Source organism: Colletotrichum scovillei, assembly GCF_011075155.1.
Source record: "Colletotrichum scovillei strain TJNH1 chromosome Unknown Contig00005, whole genome shotgun sequence".
Classification (NCBI taxonomy): Eukaryota; Fungi; Ascomycota; class Sordariomycetes; order Glomerellales; family Glomerellaceae; genus Colletotrichum; species Colletotrichum scovillei.
In genome coordinates this window covers 17,516-39,186 of record NW_023336263.1, presented here as the reverse complement: position 1 = coordinate 39,186, position 21,671 = coordinate 17,516, and the positions used below count along the sequence as shown (strand labels likewise).

General features: G+C 49.1%; 5 protein-coding genes across 5 annotated transcripts; 3 read left to right on the top strand and 2 right to left on the bottom strand.

Moving 5' to 3' along the window:
- Positions 1-1,097: 1,097 nt before the first annotated feature.
- On the top strand, positions 1,098-3,510 carry HER10_EVM0013352 (C6 zinc finger protein; the record flags this gene model as incomplete). Its single annotated transcript, XM_035482714.1, has 4 exons — positions 1,098-1,217; positions 1,384-1,671; positions 1,734-2,216; positions 2,270-3,510. 4 exons carry the CDS (start codon positions 1,098-1,100, stop codon positions 3,479-3,481), a joined length of 2,103 nt encoding a protein of 700 aa, XP_035334537.1. The 3' UTR covers positions 3,482-3,510.
- Positions 3,511-4,251: 741 nt separating this feature from the next.
- On the bottom strand, positions 4,252-12,041 carry HER10_EVM0008029 (uncharacterized protein; the record flags this gene model as incomplete). Its single annotated transcript, XM_035477566.1, has 17 exons — positions 4,252-5,570; positions 5,628-5,825; positions 5,882-6,347; positions 8,364-8,419; positions 8,466-8,626; positions 8,660-8,733; positions 8,785-8,981; positions 9,026-9,126; positions 9,178-9,245; positions 9,294-9,491; positions 9,539-9,602; positions 9,662-9,920; positions 9,971-10,051; positions 10,111-10,280; positions 11,485-11,659; positions 11,685-11,859; positions 11,929-12,041. The coding sequence occupies 17 exons, from the start codon at positions 12,039-12,041 to the stop codon at positions 5,226-5,228; spliced, it is 2,901 nt and encodes a 966-aa protein (XP_035334159.1). The 3' UTR covers positions 4,252-5,225.
- A 170-nt stretch (positions 12,042-12,211) lies between these two features.
- Positions 12,212-14,475, top strand: HER10_EVM0002685 (Laccase-2; the record flags this gene model as incomplete). The annotated part of the gene is made up of 9 exons (XM_035472387.1): positions 12,212-12,424; positions 12,487-12,604; positions 12,705-12,826; positions 12,875-12,935; positions 12,984-13,001; positions 13,062-13,196; positions 13,245-14,243; positions 14,301-14,335; positions 14,386-14,475. 9 exons carry the CDS (start codon positions 12,212-12,214, stop codon positions 14,473-14,475), a joined length of 1,791 nt encoding a protein of 596 aa, XP_035333805.1.
- Positions 14,476-14,797: 322 nt separating this feature from the next.
- HER10_EVM0008427 (emopamil binding protein) lies at positions 14,798-15,746 on the top strand (the record flags this gene model as incomplete). Its single annotated transcript, XM_035477950.1, has 4 exons — positions 14,798-14,939; positions 15,109-15,245; positions 15,303-15,537; positions 15,643-15,746. 4 exons carry the CDS (start codon positions 14,798-14,800, stop codon positions 15,744-15,746), a joined length of 618 nt encoding a protein of 205 aa, XP_035334193.1.
- Positions 15,747-19,893: 4,147 nt separating this feature from the next.
- Positions 19,894-21,377, bottom strand: HER10_EVM0006965 (uncharacterized protein; the record flags this gene model as incomplete). The annotated part of the gene is made up of 3 exons (XM_035476533.1): positions 19,894-20,255; positions 20,352-20,645; positions 20,945-21,377. The coding sequence occupies 3 exons, from the start codon at positions 21,375-21,377 to the stop codon at positions 19,894-19,896; spliced, it is 1,089 nt and encodes a 362-aa protein (XP_035334086.1).
- Positions 21,378-21,671: the final 294 nt, after the last annotated feature.

The window sequence follows — 21,671 nt, the reverse complement described above, 5'->3', positions numbered from 1 at the left end:
GTTGGAAATCTTGGCTCAAAGGCTCGGGCCGAAAGAAGATTCAAAGCTTATTCTGCAAAGGTTATTCTTTTCTGTCGTTTGGAGCGCTCTGATTCAACGTGACTCTTGCCAGCCTGACTGCTGTTTTGAGACGAAGACAAGACAGTTATAGATCCAGTTGGCCCGATTGAAGACTTGCACATACGACTTTGACTCCGAAGAAACTTACCACTACTGGCTCGGCATCTTCCAGCGGCTAATCTTGCCTCGCTCCACGGCTCTACTGGGTATGGAGTGGATACGGATACTCTACTTGGTATCAACGGCCAACAAGAGTCACATACAGGTAATGTAGAGTATCCTAACGCTACCCTAGGCTAGCTTGCACATCCTAACTTAACGCACCACGATTTCAGAACACGATATGTTTAGCAAGCTACCTCCAACTTCTAGCTGAGATGCATGATATCGGACACCTTCACCTCATTGCACCAGCCATGTGTGGAATTTTGCGTCAGGAGCAACATTTAGTAGAACGCTTTGATTCATAGAATTTCTAACGCACACCGTGGAACATTGCCATTGAATTTGCTGGCTTTTGCTTGCTACACGAGACACTGCGCGAAACTTTTCGCAGAGGCCTGGGTGGATAGCACGCTGGGTGGCTTGTTTCACTTGATGGGTTACGAATTAGGTCTCTTTAGGAATATCTCGCCTAAAGGGGACGTGCTCCTTCTAGATGGGTCTCTTGACCAAGCCTAGGCACAATTTGGTAGCATTACCTGGTGGCAGCTTAGCTGGAGGTCTTCGACGCTTTACGGATACGTGTTAATGTTAATCATAGCTGCAGGGGCGCTGCAGCCGAGCAAGCCGCTCTGTTCCTGGGCATTGCCCTCGATTTAAACTTCGTCACCCTTTTCGACTGGCGTCTCACCACGAGAGTCTTCTCAACTTCCCACTCATATTGACGCCACCAATAGTTATGCTGCAGTGTGATGGATAGACGCATCAACTTCTGAAAGAGGTTCTGAAAAGCGCTCACAACGGGACATTCCGCATGTCTTTCAATTTTCCTGCTACATATTTCGCGTATTTCGTCAGCTCACTCGTTTCGCGAGATGTCAGCTCCTCCTCCGAGCAGGTCCTCTGCAAAGCAGCCTCGGCCTCTAGCTTGCATGCTATGCCAACGTCGAAAGATCAAGTGTGATCGGAAATACCCGTGCGCAAATTGTGTCAAGGTCTGTTTTCGGAAACGTCGGCAACATATTGTAATGTTATGGATCTCTGTCTCCGAAGCGGCGGAGCTAGAGCTTCCGCCTATCTATCGGACCACGCACCTCTTTTGTTGTTATTCTTCCTTACTTGCTCTTGAACTATTGCTGACGTTTATATTCTCCTACCTAGTCTCATACGACATGTAGTCCTAGCATTCCGGCACCGGTGCGAAAGCGTAGACGTCCTAATGCGGAGCTGCAAGCTAGACTTGCTCGTTGCGAGGAGCTTTTGGCCCGATATGCAGCTGCAAGCAATGAGCCGCTAGAAGATAACGGTACAGTCGCTCCGCCACAGTCTTCCAGCATCCCCCAGTATGAAAATCACGAAATCAACTGGAAACCCGCTGGCAAGCTTGTGACGGAAGGTGGTACTGTGCGCTTCACGGACAACTTCCTATGGGCCACCGTATATGAAGAGGTACGACTTGTGAAACATCCGTCGCCTAGCTGCGCTTCTTGCTAAGAAAACAACACATTAAGCTACGTGGGATGAGAAAACTTGTGGATTACGAAGAGGACATCGCTGAGGCGGAACCGTCCGACTGGGACCCCGGAGCTTCAATGCCCGATTACAGCGAATATCTCCTTGTCGGCGGCAACTTGCCGTCGGGGAAACCTCATGATCTTTATCCAAGCGCCGGCCAGATTTTCGGCTTATGGCAGATCTTTCTCGAGAGAGTTAATTCTCTTACGAAAATCATACACCCCCCCACCTTGCAGCAGTCCGTGGCAGAAGCTGCCGCTGGCCCAGGGACCTTGCCACACAACATTGACGCCCTTCTCTTCGCCATATACAGCATGTCCATCGTCTCCATGACTGATGACGAGTGCCTCACAATGCTAGGCTCCACATGCAAAGCTGCGTTTTGGCGGTTTTCATCTGGTGTACGAGCGAGTCTGCTACAGGCGCAATTTCTCAAATCTCACGATCTGACAACACTCCAGGCATTAGTTTTGCACATTGTAAGGCCATTTAGTGTTGATCTTTGCTGTCTGTTTTGCTAATCATGTCTAAGATGTCGATACAGGGCAGGTGCAACATCCATGGAGCTTGGATTTTGAATGGTATCTGTGTACGAATCGCCCAGAAAATGGGCCTCCACAGAGATGGGGAGCTTCTCGGTCTTTCACCTTTTGAAACCGAGATGAGGCGGCGGATTTGGTGGCAGATTTTCATGTTGGACTCGAAATTCTCCATGATATCAGGGCTGAGCCAGTCACTACTTCCGCGACCTAGCGATTGTAAACTTCCCAAGAACCTAAATGACGCGGACTTACATGCGGGTGCAACGGAGCGATATCAGAATCGCGAAGGCCCGACAGACATGATAATTCCACTCTTGGTGTATCAAGTTGGCTTTTGCATCCAGCAGCAACAAGACATCGAATCGTTAATGCTCTATAACGAATTAAGCACCCTGAGCTCAGGAAGAAGAAGCAAAGTTCAGTCGGCACAAATTAGCGCCTTTATCAAGAATCTCGAGGGTCGGCTCAATGCTGTGATCGATAAGAACTCCGATCCTACGGCTGGTCCTGTCCACGAGTTGGCCAGCCTTTTGAAGTCTCTAATACTTCAAAAAGTCCAGGAAACGAGTCGCCCTCCCCAAGAACAACCAGAATGGGGATCGGAGATCATGACACCCAAAGATAACCTATTCAAATGGTCCGTTATGACCACCGAGCAGAACATCAACGCCTATAGGTCGAATAGACACCCGGAGTTCCACTGGTTTCTCAAGTTGCTATTTCAGTATGACGTAGTAATTTTCATGATCGGCCAGCTTAGCCAGCGAATGACAGGGGCTATAGTCGAGCGGGCCTGGCAGCTAGTGCCGTCTATTTATGAGTTCCATCCCGAGTTTTTGGACCCTTCCCAGGAGTATAACATCGCTCTCGCCAAGTTTACGACGAAGGCGTGGAAGAAACGGGATGACTATCTTTCATCTCGACAGGGATTAAGGCCAGAAGAGCCAGACTACATGAAGCGCATCAGACGGATTCTAGGGTCCTCCTTGGGAAGGTCTGCTGCTGACACCGAGCTGCCAGTTCATGAAGATGCACCGAGCGCCGGGAGCCAAAACGAACAAGCCTCTATGGAACAATTGATTTCATCATACCTCGGTGCAGCTGCAGCATGGGATTGTCTAGCGCACCCCGATGAAGAGCGCATTCAGAGGCAGCTCTCCATGTTCGAGGATTTGGATATGACAGCACCAAGAACCTGGTGATTCTGTGGTCACAAAGCGCAAAGAACCCACAGGCTGAGATTTGCCACCGTAGCTACTTGGCTACCTAAGTAAGTGAGGAGTCTTATTGGGATTCCGAGTCTGGAGAGCCATAGCTCTCTTGCGGGTCTTTAGCAAAAGGGAAGCATCGGCGTTGCGTGCCAGTATACGCGCATGCTACACTTTTTTCATTATATTAGGAGGTCATATATCTACTAGAGGGGCCAGTATGTCCTTACGTTTGAGGCTGTATTTACAGAATGTGCATTATAAATTCGATGACGAATTAACAAACTCAGCTGTGACTCTGTGGATCATATGCGGAACAGGGCTCACCGTTTGTGCAGACCCCGACTCACCTAGGTATGTGCCATAAACATTATACACGGAGAAGTTCTATTGACTAGATGCACCCCATGCATTTTGTACTAACTCTATTGAATATCCCTCTTGTTGTACTGAATCTAGTTTATACTCATGTATTTATCAAGACAACATACTATTGATGGGAAATCACCTCCCTGGCTAAGACTCTGAGCACAGTGTTGTGACTTGATAGGCATCTGATCATGTGCTTTTCTGAAAAATTCACCTTGTTCAAGGGTCAACCTTCTAAGGTGAAATCACGGTTTACGCAGATAAGTAGCATTCAGTAAGTCATCAGAGAATTGTAACATGAGTACTTCTTACGTGATAAGTCTTGCTGGTTAGGTAGAAAGGCACTGTCAATGTTTCATGCCAAACTTTGAAGCTGAGATGTACTTGAGATTTTTCCCGCCCTGTCGTATCTTATCTGTACTGAATATCTGAGTAGAAGATTTAATGAAAGTGATGAAAGAAAGTTTGAATCTATACATTCTTCTGCAGTACTATTAATTCCTGGTTGATTCGCAACCATACAATTTCTCCAATATCGATAACCTAGACCCTTACAAGAAAGACGAACATTGAGTAGCAATGCAATGCTGAGCCCAAGAACCACGCCCATTTGTTTCTGGAATACTTCATCAAGTGACCAACCTAAGGAAGCCCAGAAACTCTGATAGAGACGAAGTGGTCCTCAGGGGAAACCAACCCAGGTAGCTGGTTCTGAAGATCGGGTACCAGAGCTACCGGCACATAAACCGTCAAAACACCTCGGCTTGGGGTGTATTCGTATGTCAAACCAGAATTGGTAATGGAGTTTCCGTCTTGGTCTTGAAACGAGACACTGACATCACCGGAAGCGCTTGGTGCTGTGCACTTTTCGGTCCAGAGGGCGAGTTGATACGTGTCACCAATAAGATGAGACGCGTTGAAAAGGTTCCAAGGATGAGAGAGCTTGACAATGCGCAACGCACCGTCATACTCCTAAGCCCGGTATTAGATATATACGATGACAATGAGGTTCAATGGACCGGACAAACCTGATGAATCTTGACTTCGCGGAAGTAGCTCTTGGCCTCACTCGTAGTAGAGGTGGCAGCACGAGAATATCTGTGTTGAGGTAGATCGGCCGGCGCACTGTCCCGGCTAACGCCGTCATCCAAGTACATGGAGTAATGCTTAAACGTCACACCTATCAGTTTAAGTTCTTTACCCAAGTTGTAGAAGGCCACTTGCCGTTGGCTTTCGCCCCGGTACATTAGGGTAGATGTGAATTGTAGGCGTGTTCACACCGCCTTCATTTACAAACTGGCGGTAATAAAGTTGCGGGACGATGGCCCCTGTGATGGTCAGACTTAGTCATGTTTGAGGAGTGCTTCAATTACTTGCCGGCTCGGACATATACTGGTGTGACAAAGGGTATCTGCTCGGGTTGAAACCCGGCATTAGGTATGTAACACCCATAACTGATCGTGGTACCACCAGGTACGGATTGCTCCAAATCAGCAGCATGCTTGACCCGCTGCGGATCTTTTCCTTGGTTCTGGACGTCGATGCGAAGGTTCAGTGGGTACCACTGATCAGAACCGGGCAGATAAACTGGCCTGTAGTTAACACCTGGATTCAGGACGGGGCAAACCAAGATGTTATGGCCAAGAAGATATTGATTGTCGATGAAATCATCATTTGCATTGAATAGCGTTGTGTCTTCCGGATCGGTAATAAGCTAATTGCTTTAGTGAACAACCTCATTCGAAGAGCGTAGCAAGGACATATGGCTTACCATGGCGCGGGCAATGGGTAAACCGTTGATCAGGTTCGCAAACATAGTATCGTAAAGTACCTGCATCAGCGAATATCGGAGTTGGACGTAGTAGCGGCAGATCGGCTCGACTGACATGTAGAGGTTATACACATCTTGACCGGACCCCTGAAGAGCCTGCGGGTAATTTTGAAAAGCGTATGTGTACTGCCACGGTTCCTGGGTGATGATCAATGTAAGTAAAGTATATTAAGCTTCGTCGTGGCCATAAATACCTGGAAATTCTTGCCGCCGAAATGCTGGATGTAATGGTTTCGGTACCAAGGCAGCAAAAATGCCCCAGTGTACCAGTGAATCAGCAGCTCTGGATCACACCACTGCGGGGGGTTGAGCCTCTTGTCTGGATCAGGGGTGAAGCCTCCCATGTCAACTCCTGCAATTGTCATGCCACTGTACCCCAGAGCAATGACCTGCGCAACCGATATTCTCCAGAAATCCCAAGAACTGCCGTTGTCGCCAGTCCAAAGGCCGGCGAATCTGTGCATGCCAGTAAGGCTTCCACGGCCGATAACAAAGTTGCGCTTGTTCTCTCTTCCTTTAAGCTTATTCAGCCCATTGTACGTTGCTTTGTGCAAGTTGTACGAGTAAAGACCCCAAAGCTCAATAGCAGTCTTCGTTGATGGCTTAACTTTCGGATCTTGGTTGGGAGTGTCATCGGACATGAGAAGACGGGATGGGAAGCTGTAACTTTGTAAGCGATTGTTGACTCTGGAAGACAAGGTTTACTGACCCAAGCATGTCGCCGTAGATCTCTGCAACGGCAGGGGTTGTCATGTCTTGCCAGACGAACTCCAGGCCGTTGTCGAAAAGATACTGGTAAGTCAAACCCCCCACTTCCCGGCACCCCCCTGTTTCTGGCACCCACAAAAACGCGAAAATCCACCACAACGCAATGCCCACCCCCAACCTCCTTTTATCACAACATTTTCAATTCGAGTCCAAATGGGCTCATTTTTTGCACATACCTTCTTCTATATCTAATGCCTCAATATACCGAAGATCAGCTTCGTCAGGCTCTCGAGGACATCTCAAACGGCAAGAGTCAAAGAGCCTCATTGGAGTATGGGATACCACGATCAACCCTCAACTACGTCTCCAAGGTGGTCAGACTAGGAAAGTGGCTTTTGCTGACTGGCAGAGGCTGTCTCCTGACCAGGAGAGTAGCTGGCACAATGGGTTCGCATTCAGGCTTCGCTGGGCCTCGCACCAACGCACCAACAGGTGAAGGAATTCGCAGAGCGAGTTCTGGCTGCTGCTGGGGATACCAGGAAAAGGCTGGATCTATAAAAGGCTGGATCTATGCCTTCGTGAGAAGGAACCCTATCATTAAGGTTCAGAGAAGTCGTTCCATCGATTCTAGACGCGTTAATGGGGCATCTACTGAGGTCATTAGGAACTGGTTTAAGTTCCTTGCTATCCCTGAGATCAAGGACATCAAACCAGCCAACAGATATAATATGGATGAGACTGGCATCCTCGAGGGTCAGGGAGCTAATGGGTTAGTGCTGGGCATGGCTGAGACGACGTCTGTTCGCAAGAAACAACCTGGGTCGAGGGCATGGGTCTCTATCATTGAGTGTATCTCAGCCTTGGGTAGGGCACTTGTCCTCTTATCATTTTCAAGGGAAGACGGTCCAACAACAGTGGTTTCCATTACATCTGGTTCCATACGATGGGTGGGAGTTTACAGCAACAGATAATGGCTGGACTACAGACTTAACTGCCATTGAATGGTTAGAGAAGGTGTTTATCCCACAGACTATGCCCGAGGCTGAGGGCGAGGCTCGACTGTTGATTGTGGATGGGCATGGGAGTCATACGACGACAGACTTCATGGAATTGCTATATTAACAATATCCATTTACTGTTCTTACCACCACACTCCTCTCATGTCCTCCAGCCACTTGACCAGTCTGTCTTCAGCCCTGTTAAGTCAGCCTATCGGAAGGAGCTCGGTTACTTGTCTCAATGGAACGACTCTACCATTATAGGTAAAAGGAACTTCCTGGACTGTTACCAGAAGGCTCGACTTGCTGGTCTATCAGTCTCGAACATCAGAAGTGGTTGAAGTGGACTGGTCTACACCCTGTAGCGATGGTTAAGCCCTGATGAACCCTATGGTATTACCTGAGCCTTCTGCTAAGCCCACCACACCCAAACCAACCAGTCGGGGCAAAAAGCGATGCCATAATGGTCAACAAACTACCCTGTTGAGCCATGGATTCTGCTTCCTCTGCAGTGGTCTGGTCGACACCCAGGAAGCTGGCAGAGCTCAGCGGTCAACTGCACTTATACACCCAACTCGACAATGATACCAGCACTCAACGGCTGCTGTTCAGGAAGGTGAAAAGGCTTCACAGAGCAGGCCTGGCAACTGGGTTGCCCAGCAGCAGCTGGCTCACCTGAGGCCTGTTACCAACGCTGCAGTTAGGAAGAGGAAGACTGTTCAGATCGATCCCAACACGAAGTTTGCGAACATCAGGGATATCCATCGGGCTCAAATCGAAGCGGGTGAAAAGGAGGTTATTACGGCTGAATCCAGCGACTCTGAATGCCCTAGTGAGGCTGGCAGTTGTATTGTAGTGGGTGTGGTTGAGGATCAATAGTTAATAGTAATGAGGAGGTTGGGTTGTGATCCCATCGTTTTTGTGGGTGCCAGAAACAGGGGGGTGCCAGGAAGTGGGGGGTTTGACTTACTGCTCTCCCCATCTCTCGCGTGCAACGGCACGGTTCAGGTCAGGATAATAGCCGGGCTCCACGAATCAGTTTTGACTTCAGAATCTGTAGAGATTGACTCACGGTTCCAAGGTTGGTATTGGTTCCAGGAAATGTGCCGTAGCTAACGCCTCCGTGGAAAGGGTACCCGCTATTATAATTCTCGTTAAAGTTGTAGTTGTCAAGAAGTCCATTGTTGGGCGCATCAACAGAATTTGTGTAGATCTTCTGTATGTCGGGGTTGGCTGGATCGAGCTGTGTCGGCACTGCAAATCAACCGCCATCATATCGCCATCCGCGCGGCTGGTTATTGGGAAGACCCTTCAGATACCTATTGTCGCTAACCAAAAGACTGCGAATGATCCGTCAGCCTGGTAAAACTAGCAGAATGAGTGTCCCTTACTTGGTGGCAGGATTTAGCTTATCACCTTCATCCCAAAAGTTACGTAAATTGATGTATGGGTCGGCGTCTGACTCTCGAAGACTGAGGATAGGCGTGATGTTTGTGCAGCACTTTACCCCCCTCTGCCTAAGGCCGTTCAAGAAGTCGCTGATGTTGCCGAAATTTGACTCACTCGCGGTGAAAGTGCGGTATCGATCCTAAGATTATTAGCCCTGATCAAAATCGGTCGTCGAGATCTTACCTGAAAATCCACATCTAGATGCATTCCATCTAGGGGAATTCCTGAGGTGCGGTATCCGTCCACGATGCCCTCAACAGTTGCGCTCTTACTGTATCCGTAACCTAAGATCATCAGCATGCTTCTGAGAGGAGGAGTTCAGCTTCACAGCATACATCCTTGGTGATGGCCTAAAATGAAGCGAGGCTTGAGCTTCGGTCGCCCGACAATCGAAGTGTATTGCCTGTAGCTGTCAGCAAAGATTCGGCAAGGTCACAGATGATTGAGCAACCAGATCATTTTCGGTACGTTGTCCGCAGTCATAATGTAGGCATCAAACGTCCCAAATCGCGTAGCGATGCCGATCGTGTTCGATTCATTCATACCAAGATCAATGGCGACCTGTGAGTAGTTGTCAACCATCAAGCCGGTAACATTCCGATGGTTGGGAGTTCCATTCATTTCCAGGAAGAACGGAGACGAGTGGTATCTATGGAATCAGCCTGGGTACGAGACATCCTCTAGGTGAACGCTTACAAGGGTTCTTTGTCATCCAGAGCCCCCTGACCGTATACCTTCCTGTAATTAAAGTTGTCGTAGCCTGGGACGATTAATAGACTGTAAGGGGGAATGAAGCCAGGCTTGATGCTAAAGACTCACAGAAGTAATTCATGTACGTTGGCTTCTTCAGTACAGTCTTTCCGCCCTGTTCCCCAAACCCAAGATAGTGGGCCGGGGGCGGCTTATGCATTCTGAGGATGACATTGTTGATTGCATCAATCTCTGGATCGCCGTTGTAAGAAAAGGCTTGGTCAGCGGTTCGCCAAATCACTTCTTCCGAGATTGATGTTCCTTGTATGCCGGTCTCTGCTATAAAAGAGGGAATCTTCTCCCTCGGCTCGAGGCCCGGTCGTGTTGCCTGGTATACCTACGTTAGACTGTCATCTTCTTGAAAGGATTCTGACCTACAATAATGCGGAATGGCGATGCGAAGAAGTGTAGGCGAGTCTTGACTGCCCCGCTCGGGTTTTGGGCAGTGTGATCAACCGACTAGATAAATGTTTAGAGTTATACACTCAGATCCGCTTGAAATGATAAAGAATACGTACACTGAGAACCCAGTGGTCATCCGACAGCTGTTCAAACGTCGTTTTCCAGTACCAACCCTGTGGTGCACCGTAGCTGTTTCCCGCGTCGCAATCTCGGTATTCTTGCTGAAGATCATTAACGAGATCTACAACACGGTCTCTAACAATTGTACGTCTAGATGGATCATTAGCTGGAAAATAACGTTGGGCCTAAGCGAAGTTTTGATGCCTACGAGTTGGTATCCGGATAGTCCTCGACAGCAGCAAGTTTTGGGTTGTATCTGATTCTCCAAATTTGAGGAGTTACAAATTGAACGTGGCAGTGTGTTGAAGCTTCGTCTTTATATTGGCTCCATCTCTGAGGTGGCTTTAGTACCACTAGCCATGGTACTTAAGTAAAAGGGAAAGTTTTCTTGGTTGTGGAATTGTTAGAACGGGCCGAGATCACTAGCTTGGCATTCAGCAATGAAGCCTTTCGACGCCATGAAATTGGCCGAGCTGCTAGGAATCATGATCTTGATCCACAGCTTACTTCTAGGTGGTCTAGATCTCGTTTACGAGATTGAGAAATTCTCGGCGACAAATCGTACTTGCAGTTAGAACAAGAGTACTCTAGGTGCGCGCTCAAATTTACTTTGGCTTGGGTTTGATACTTGTCATGCCATTCTAGCCGGCCGCTTGCTGCCTGCCTGAACGGATTGCGCCACATGGGCTCCGAAAGAAGTGGTCGATAAGCGAGGTGAATGCCTCGGGATGGAGGCATCAATCTGCTTTCAGTTAGACACTGCGTATTTTCGCGAATAGGATATACAATTTGATTATCGACTACTGATATCTGAGGCTCAGGTTTGGAGACCCCTATTGAAGCAAAACATCATATCAACCAACCGCCATTTTATGTCTCTTCTTCCGGCAAGTAGAAGCCGCGGCTCATTCTTAGTTCCTCACCATTTTCTCATGGTCCTATATGTTAGCAAGGGGGTGATAACGGGGAGTGGTCGTACAGGGCGGCGACCCGACCAATCTAGGCGTTGCCTACGGCATTCTGGGATCACAAATTACTGGTTTCTTATCTCGGAGAATTTCACATTCCTATCATGAGTGTCAACTAAAATGCTTGGGTTCCTTACGATAAATGGAGTGAAATTGGCTAGAGGCCTCTGACTCCCTAGCTCCCAAGATTGCAAACTGGCATAAGTTGACATATTTCGGAAGTTTTCATCGACCCGCGATTGCCTGACGGCTATGAAAACAGCAAACTTGATCATCTCATCATCATGACATTTGGTCCAGTTCGTGACTACTTAGAGAGAAAGGCCGTGTCAAGCTGGCGTAATCAGCCAGCCATGCTCCGTGCGGCTGAACATAGTGTGTCTTGGAATCTGACTAGCTAACCCTGGTTCGGACCGTCCCGCTTCAGCTCCCCCAAACGCCAGTGCAAATGCATTCCAACGGAGGTCACATTGGCTGAACCCCGGAATGAGACTTTGAGGACAAGGCTTTTTGAATTCCGGTAACGGCTCGAAACTGATATTGGCACATTCAGCCGAGTCCGATGGCGACGTACAAGCTTAACAAGTGTTGATGTGTCTTACGTTGGCGCCAATTAACTCTCTGATAGTCATCTTAGGTATTTGTACATCAAAACGCCACGGGGTCTGTGTTTCCCAGGGGATCTCTGAAAGCAGTGCTTGACTCACATGAATGTGAGGATGAACCTGCTGCGGCAGAATGCGGTGGCTACCGTCGCCAATTCCATGATAACCGAGACTAGCCAACCCCCACGGTTAAGAGCGTAAGTCCATTGGCTAGCAATGATCTGCCAAGGCAGAGATCTACCAAGGAAGAGTCACTCGGTCCGTCTCCATCAAGAATTCAATATCGACAAGCATACCTGTTAGGACAGCTGCATGGATGGCGTGACTGCAAGCATGGATACTTGGTACTTGCATACTGGCTGTCTCAGGGCGCTTCACGACTTGCAATCCAGGTTTAGGACAGTTCAACTTGGAAACCGATTTTTCCCTTTAAATGAAGCACTTCCTCCACCTCTGATCTTGTTTGCTTCACGAGATCATTATATGTACTTGATAACGTCCGGCCGACGGACCCACCTCTCATAATGACGTTTTTCAAAAGACTCACAGAGTTCCTCTTCTTCACCCCTGAATTCGCCGCCCAGGGCAGACTGGCAACACAGCTATTAGTGGAGGAATCTAGCGGCCTGTCTTTCGCCGGGTCTTGTAACACCGCTAACAATCGCGAATGTTGGTCTGAGGGATTCAACATCACCACTGATTACGAAAAGCATGTGCCTGATGGAGTAGAGAGAGAGGTCAGTGATGTCTCAAACTGATTCCAGAACTCAATATTTGTCACTGATCATGAATGACCTAGTTCTACTTGGAGGTAGACAATCATGAGATTGCTCCTGATGGATACCTGGTTCAACGCATGTTGTTCAATGGGACTTATCCTGGTCCTACGCTTGAGGGGAATTGGGGAGATACTTTTAGTAAGTCTGCTGGCGCCGCCTTCCGTTACCTTGGCCTAGACTCCGTCGAGTTCGATTTCAACACTCAGATCTAGGTACTGTAGCTAACTTCTTCAATTAGAAATCACAATCAAGAACAAGCTGAAGAATCACAATGGAACATCTGTCCATTGGCATGGCATTCATCAGCGCAACTCGAACTGGAGGGACGGAGTATCGGGCGTGACAGAATGCCCAATCCCGGTAAGCCTGCATCTCCATATTCCACCGACATGAAGCTGACAATCGAAGCCCGGGGAAGAGAAAACATACGTCTGGCGAGCCACTCAATACGGAACTTCATGGTATCACAGTGCGTATAGAACCCAGTCAGTTGCATAACAATCGTTGACTTTCTTAGGCCACTTTAGTCTTCAATGTTCGTCACCCCAAATGTTTACCGCCACCCTCTGCACGTAATGTTAACACGACTGGCCAGATGCGGATGGACTCGTGGGTGCGTTGAAGATTAATGGGCCAACGAGCATGAATTACAACGAAGATCTTGGTCCCGTACTAATAACTGACAATTTCCACAAAACTGCATTCTCTCAGGTGCAACTCGAATACATGGGTAAGTCTGCACCACCACAAAAAAATCAAATCTAATCAAGTGGTTTAGGTCGACCTCCTGCTCCCGATAGTATGTTAATGAACGGTAATGGTAGATACTACTGCTGCCCAGTTGGTGCGGGCTGTAACTCAGACCCGAAGTGCGTTGGCGGATCCAACATTACGACATTTAACTTCAAGCGAGGGAGTTCCTACAAGATGAGCCTTGTCAATACCGGCACCTCGACCCACACGACTTTCTGGATTGATCATCACAATTTCACGGTTGTGGGCACGGACTTTGTCCCGATCGAACCATACACAGCATCCATCATCAACATTGCCATCGGCCAGCGTTACGACATTATCATCAACGCCAATGCAAGCAAGAATACCCGGACGGACTTCTGGATCCATGCGCGTGACTGTCAGGTCGGGGGTGCCCGATCGAATCTTGGCATTATCCGCTATGATCCCACTTCAACCAGACTACCTTGGACGCCCCCGGTAGACGACCGTCACGTTTGTTATGGCTGCCTCGATGAATCTCCCAAAGACCTGAAACCGAAAGTTCCACGGATGGTGAAGAATGCAGCTAATGAAGGCTTCGAAAAGGATTCGTTGAAGGTGCACCTGGTCGGATTCCCCAACGACTTTGATCCAGATGCAACACTTCATAAGTGGGTTCTTAAAGACTCTTCGCTTTATTTAGACTGGTCGCAGCCCAGTCTGAGCCTCGTCAAAATTGCCTCTGATCAAGGCTGGGAGAATCCCAAATTCCCCAAAGGCTATGAGCCTGTGGATCTTCAGTCCTACAAGGAGAACAGCTGGGTGTACTTCCTCATCGAGGGAAAATTCCAAGAGTCTGTCGACAATGCGACTCACAAAATCTATAAAACGCAAGCACCAGTGGCACATCCTATGCACATACATGGACACGATTTCGTTATCCTCGATTCTGGAACCACCGAGTTCGATCCAAAGAACTACACCATTAACCGCAATAACCCGCCCCGGCGTGACGTAGCACTACTTCCAGTCAATGGGTATCTAATCATTGCTTTCCAAAGTAGGCATTCCAAACTCGTTCTCCGTTATATAGTAGTATCTAACTACCAGGATTCAGTCGATAACCCCGGTGTCTGGTTGATGCACTGTCACGTAAGTAATTATCATATGATAGCCATGCAATGTCCGACTAACAATTGCAGATTGCCTGGCATGCAAGCGGCGGTCTTGCTTTGCAAGGGTTAGGGTTAGGGTTAGGGTTAGATGTGATTGGATTCCACGGGAGGAGATAAAAACTGATGAGCAACAAGAAAGTCCGACACGGTCCTGGTTCGAAAGAACGACAGAAGTGTTTCGCCTTGAAGGCTCATCAGGGACATAAATACTTGTTGGGTAAGTAGCACGCCAAGCTGTTGGTTCCCTTTAAGCATGAGTCGGAGGTCTGGTCCCTCCGATTGCTGTCTGGGTTCCTGCAGCTGTGCCGTTCACCTGCATTCCAACAATGCAGAGTGGTGGGCGGCGGTTGGTTAAATACGCGCTGAACCTGCAATCCGCCGGTGGGTCGTCGTACGATGTTCCACCTACTGTGGGCCTGCCCCACCCGGAGTCGGTGCAATGGTCTGGCCGTCGGGTCAACACGGACATTCCACAGGGGAAAGCTCCGGTCTAAAACTCCGGTCACGTAATCAAGGCGGTGGCTCGTGCGCCGAGGCACCGGATGAAAACGGAGGCCTTTTCCGAGACAAGCTCGGGCCAGGTCTTCTGCAAAGCTGACACCGTCTGGTTAGGCGGTAGAGGTTCGGGTTAGGGTTAGGGTTAGGGTTAGGGTTAGGGTTAGGGTTAGGGTTAGGGTTAGGGTACACTGTTTCTTCGAAGGTGTGTTCGCGATTCTGCGGTTTCTCTCAGTCCATCTAACGTTTCCACAGGATACTTCATCCTCAACCACAAGAGCCTTGCCAGTGACCAAAGTCTCTTCGGCCAGCTGTGGAAGGAGTATGCACTCTCCGACTCTCGCTACCTGACCTCCGATCCATTTATGCTCTGTGTTGAGTCCTTCACAGTAGTAAGTCGCGCTGCTTCTTGGTATTTTGAAAGAGCCCGATGTTGACCAAGATTCCAGCTCGTATGGGGCCCCCTCTGCTGGGCCATTGTCATCGCTACTGCCAAGCGGAACCAGTTGCGTTACCCCTTTCAGATTATCATGAGTGTCGGGCACCTGTACGGCGTCGTGCTCTACTACTCAACCAGCTTGATCGAGCTCTACTCCAACGGAGTATCGCACAGCAGACCCGAGTTCCTGTACTTCTGGGTCTACTACATTGGTTTCAATGCTCCGTGGGTCGTTGTGCCTGCGAGTAAGTCAATATTTCTTCACCCCTCGTTCTTCTGTTATTTTCTGACGCCGTTCTGCCCTAGCTATTCTCTACCAAACCACGGTCACATCAAGAGGCACCTCACAGACCGTGCGGATGTGGTGGCCAAGCTGAACAGGATTGATGGCATTATGGGCGACAAATCTTGGCAGACATACGTGCCCAAGGACGAGGAGAAGAAGACGAACTAGCTTTATGGTAGCTGGATAAATGGTGGTTTAGTTATGCTGAACGGTCTTCGTGGTGAGTAGACACATGTCACCACGAGGCTGATCCAATAGAAATATGTTCATCATCGTTCGATGACCACCGTCAGGCAGGCTGACACTCCTTCTCCATATGATTTTTTTCTTTCTCGAACATGGCTGGAACCAATCGAGCGCGTCTTGCAGCATATCCAGTCGCCATGTTGCACAGCCGCGCTCCTAGTGAGTGGAGTCAGCTATCCCGAATTGGTAGTCATAGAACGCACTTGAATAGCGATGCTGAAGAAGTAACATGCTCGTGATGTATATAAAGGGGAGAAAATGTCTAGACATGAGGGAGATGAGAACACTCAACATCCTCACATTCAAGCATCTCATCCACAATCTTGTCATACTTCACAATGCAATCCTTCAACTCTCTTCTCACTGCCCTTGCCGCGACAGCAGTTTGGGCAACCTGTCTCCCATCATCCCATGGGTGCCCTGCCTTCCCGCCGTCCATGATTACCTTCTCTGCCGGCTTCGAACAGCCACAGCCACCTCTGATCAAACCAGATTACCAGGCTAGTTTTGTTCAGCATAAATGGTAACTTTTTCCCGACCGGTAACAACGTTACATTCTTTTTAATCGCGAGAGCTAGGAATGCGAACCTGTCACACATCACGACTGGCTACATCGATAACTTCCCTTCCGGAGCTTTTGTCCGCGTGGGCGAAGCCTACGAGGGTCAGATTTCGTGGTCGTCGTTCGACTATTCCAACGTTAGCGAGTCGGGGCTAGTGGACAACACGTTGACGACATATGGATGGAACTCCACCACCCCGAGCGTGTGGAGGGGTTATGTGAACTCGAATTTTCCTATTTTTCGGGATGATATTCTCGTCGAAGCTGGAGCCGTCTATGAAGGACTGATACGGCGAGATTTTGTGCCGTCGCCTGTTGCCGCGGTAAGAGACCTCTGCCATATTGATTTCTTTTCCGTGAACCGTCGGGTTGACCATTTGTTTAGTGGAGTATCATGTACCAGGGTGCCATTCCCGTGACGGTTTACGTCAATGAGTGCAATATCGTCGTTGGCTACGACTACTTTGCCCCCGACCTACGAACCCGGGTGATCATGGAGTTCTTCAATATTCAGGCAAAGTGAGATTGAACCACATTTATCCGGGGCTTCGACATTCGCGTCATGTACAGTCGGCTTGCTGTACTTTACATTAATCCGGCAACTTTTTTCTTTGGCGCAGAGATGCTCCTGCTCGGTGCATTTAATAAATGTTAGATGTCGTCCCATGCCCTTTCCGCGTGCTGGTATTCCCACAGTTCCTGTAAATCCCTCTTGATCCTTCCCGAAACTGCGAACCCTTTTGTTGCTATTCTGTCAAGCAATCTCATAATCTCATCCTTTTGTAAAGACTGGCTTGTATTTGCTCCGGCCATTCGGAGAGGGAACAAAAGTAACACGCCCGGCATGTTAGAACGTTCGAGTATGTGATCTGACAGACCTACCACAGCGTTCACATGTGCCTCAATCTCGTGTGCTGCTAGCGAGGGGATGTCTTGCCCCTCCCAACATGCGTAAAAGGTATAGTTTTTACACAAAAACAATTGGAGAGCATGGTTGTTTGATATAGCCAGCATGCAATATGGATCATTGTGACTATGACGCGGTGTCATTTGGTCGTGGCAGCTGCGAAGTCGCTGCTGGAAACACCGACCTCGCTCAGCAAGAGCGTGTATCGCCGGGTGCCCAGGTCGTAGTGTGTCCGAAACTGACTCGATACGGTCGAAGAACCTATCCATGTTTTGAGCTTCGATTCAGATTTAATAAGAATGAGGCTTACTTACGCTTTACTAAAGGAAGAGATCTCGATCAGGAGGTCGAAGATTGTCTCTACTTGACTTCCCGGGTTTGCGACAAGCTCTCGTCGAGACTTTAACCACGGCTCCTGCGACAAGAACGTATTTTCGCCGTACAGAATCGCTCGGTTTGCTTCTAGCGACCTAAATGCTCCAAAGAGTCTCTTATCAAGTTGACACGACCGACTCGTTGCTGCTATGCTCTGGATGATTCTAGCCGTCCCGTAGAGCATGTGTTTAGCCCACATGTCTCCAGAAGTTTCAGTCATTAACTTTGACTACCAATCAGTAAACACGACTCGAAAAAGAGCAAACAATGACTAGAGTATGTCACCTCGAATAGCCCGAGAAGCAGTGTACACCAGAGAACTCCACCGCAGCGGAACGCGTCTGATACCTGCAGTCGAGCTCGAAGCGTCTTCATGGCTTCCCCGTAGGACAGAAAGGCAACGGTGTAAGGTGACTGCTGATAACGAGAGGACCTAACAGTTGCTCGTCTGCTGGCTTCGAGTGCGCCGATCGCTGTCACTACTTGCACGAGTGGCAAGCATGTTTGGGTCAGGGGTAAGAGGTCGGCAGCCAGGCCGTTGAACTCGTCTGTGAATAGACAACGCTTCATGAATAGATCAAAATAGTCAAGGTAGAGGATATCGCTGTGTAAGTTGACTTGTGTCAGCAGTCTAGCGACTTGCATGCCTTCTTCAGAGGACTCGGGGTTGATGAAGTGCACTTCGGTCGTAGATGTAGCCTGAGGCAGGCAACTTTTCTTGGTTCGAGTGCAGTACTCGCAGGGAGGACCTCCTTGACACTTATTTATGATTGTTATGTGCGAGTTCGAGTAACGCCATGTGCGAGAATGGATCCTTCATAGGTACTTACCTTGATGCGCCTTCTAGCGCATGGCTGACAACGCGTCCGTCTCCTGCGGTGATCCAGCGGACCGACCTCACGCTTGATCTTCATTTGAGTGTGCCGGCATAGATGTTCATGTGTCAAAGTAGAGTTCCATCTCTCGAGGGCGGAAATCGAACAGGAGACGCACAATATAGTAGTGCTCTCGCTGGTCTGCGGTTCTAGATGTCTCGGGAGTGGTCACTGGTGTCAGTGCGAGCTTACACGTAAGCTCCACTGCCACCTCGTACTACCTTAGGTACCTAGTAGGCAGCCTTACTCGATTTAGAAGTAATTGAGCGCAGTGGAGCCTCTGCAGCGCCGGAAAGCGCAACAGCTGATCTGTCTAAGTGATCGAATATACTCATAACGCTGCGAGACAGATATGGTTGAAACTTATTTACTGTTTATTACCCACTACCCATTCGCTTTCACCATATGATCGACTGGGCATATGCGACCCAAGCCGGCGCTAGCATGATAATTGGAGAAACATAGTACGTACTTGAAAGTTGGAGAAGCCAAAACCCCCACCGGCCACCACCACCAAAACCCACCACATCCGCCCACACTTTCCATCGTCACCAACCACGACAAAACGACGATAGCTTCACAAAACACAACTTCAAAAAACATACAACACCAGGTATTCGCTGGTCGTCACCGACCCAACTACTAATCCGGCCCTCATTGGCTTGTCTATGGGAGAGCGGACGGGATCCCGAATTTTCCAATGGGTATGGTCGTATGTGGTAGTCTGTCAAGAGGAGGGAGCTCTTGAAGCTCAGAGTTAGGTGATGCTCATTCGATTCAGCGCCACTTGACGCTATTTCTAGATTGGTCCCGGCTCTCAACTAAGGCTCATACTTCTGAGTTGACTTTCAACCTCGGTAATCTACTCACAGGTGGTGACGCTTCTTCCTATGGGACTCTGAGTCGTGGTTGAAGACCCATCTGCCGCTGGGGTGGGGAAAATGCCGCCGTGGTGTTGTCAACACACATGACACCCTTGCTTGGAGGCACAACTCACGGCAGATGGAAGCGGCATTCGATGAACATAGAAACATCAAATTCAGTCGTCTTGGATTATCGGCAAGTCGTCGAAGAGCTTTCTTCAAGGAGACGCGTCACGAGTGGAATGCTCTGCACGTCTCGGGGTTCACCTCTCTATGGCTTATTCCAGTAGATGGAGGACCAACGCTATAGCAGATCGATGGTAGGCTTGAGGAGAACTCCTAGTATACAGCCAGACATTTGCGCTACACTTTCATGAGGCCCAGAGTGCTCTAACGTATTGGTCCAAGCCGAGAGATGGTATGGGCATGTAGACAGGAAACGATGGCTTCAGCGTAGTGACAATATAGACATTGCAAACCCGATATCCTAAGCTATCTTCAAGTCTCCAAGACTTTGCACCAAGTTGTGAACATAATCCATGGTATTCTCGTCATACACCGTACCTCGGGTCTTGTCAAACGGCCCGCCACTTGGGCCAGCCGTGTTCAACTCGACTTGTGACTTATCCAGCATCAGCTGAGCGAGCATCCAAAACTCCTTTGCGTGGCGTATGAAACCCAGCCGTCGCCACATTTCGTCGCACAGCGGGAGACCGGGTGAATTTTCAACAACCCAGCTGTCGGCCTGCTCGTAGAGCGAGATCCATCGGTTCAGCCCCATCTGAAGGTGCCACGACCCGCTGTTGGGCGCGAGAGATACCTCGTAGTGGAATCCGAGGGTGTGTAATGCTAAGTTATATCGCGTAAGCATCTGCCCTCGTTTGCGTGTAAACAACACCTGAAGTGCCATTGAAAGGAAAGACTCAATTGAAGTAAGGTACATACCAGTGATGGCCGTGAACAGGTTCAGCATGCTGAGACCCGCTAGGCCTTGGCAAGTTTCTTCGTCGCTGAGGTGGTTGTTGCACATGGCCTCGACGAGATCGACGACCCGCATCTGAGCTTGTCTCGGTTCGCTCGAGGTCCAATTATGTAGGATGACGAAGCACTCTTCTTGAGAGGACGCTTGGAAGCAGGAGTCGGGACAGACGAGACTCATTCTCATCTCTGCGACGACGAGTCTCGGAGGCGAGTTGTGGAAGATGACAAACGCACCATCGAGTAGGAAGATGTAGGTCCCTGTTCTTTTTGTCGTACATCAGACTCTGCTTGCCTTCTTGGGAGCTCCATGCATCCTATGTGGTAAACTCACCGAATAAGCATCTCCAGTAATATGAACCTTTTCCAGCTGAAAGTGGAGGAATCTTCAACCGGCAGCTTATGACGAGTAAGATCATCCAAACCAAAGTCTCTTGCTGCCTGACAGAAGGGCGGTTAGCTGGTAACGGGTGGACTATTGTGCAAGATTTGGATCTGACTTACATCCAAGACAACAGCGTACCTATTCCTCCGAATACGACGTTTACTCGGTTTCACACCCTCCCAATACTGTATCAGACAAACCAAGTAGGCAGCTTGAATCGCTTCGAGGCGCCTATAGACCGCGTCATCGTCACATGAGACGGAATCGTCAACAGTGATAGACTCGTCAAGAAGAGCCTCGTCGAGGAAGGCGAGTTCCTCTACACTGTTGAACCAGATGTTGGCGTTCGCGCGGACGCTCGGCGACGGAGAGAGACATGCTCCCAGGACGGCCATGGCAGCGATGAGCAAGGGTGATGCATTGAAGGTCGAGAAGGACGGTTTGTGAATGATGGGGCAGTTGGGATACCAACACGACCAGAACAGCTCGAGGTTGTCTTGCAGTCTTTGAGGGGAGAAGAAGTTGTGGCAGGAAAATTCGATGGAGCCGGACCAGGAGATGTTGATTTTGCTGCCTCTTGGTTTGCTGATGGTGATGTCTTTAAGCATTGCGACAATCTTGGACGTCACGTTAAGAGACTCCTCCACTTGGAACCTGGAGAGTTGATCGTCAGGCCGGTTATTAAGGCTGTATTGGGATTCGGTCGAGAGCGAGACAGAAGGGGTCTGGCTACTGCGCCATGATATCTCAGTTTCTGCGGTTAGGGGAAATACCGAGCGCAAGTAGTTGTCCCAACTGCGACCATCGCACCTCAGGTTTGGTCTCCGGATCTGCTGGAGTAGTGACTGTCGTTCTTGGAGCGAGCCACATTCAAAGGATTGCGCCAGACCCGCGAACTTGGT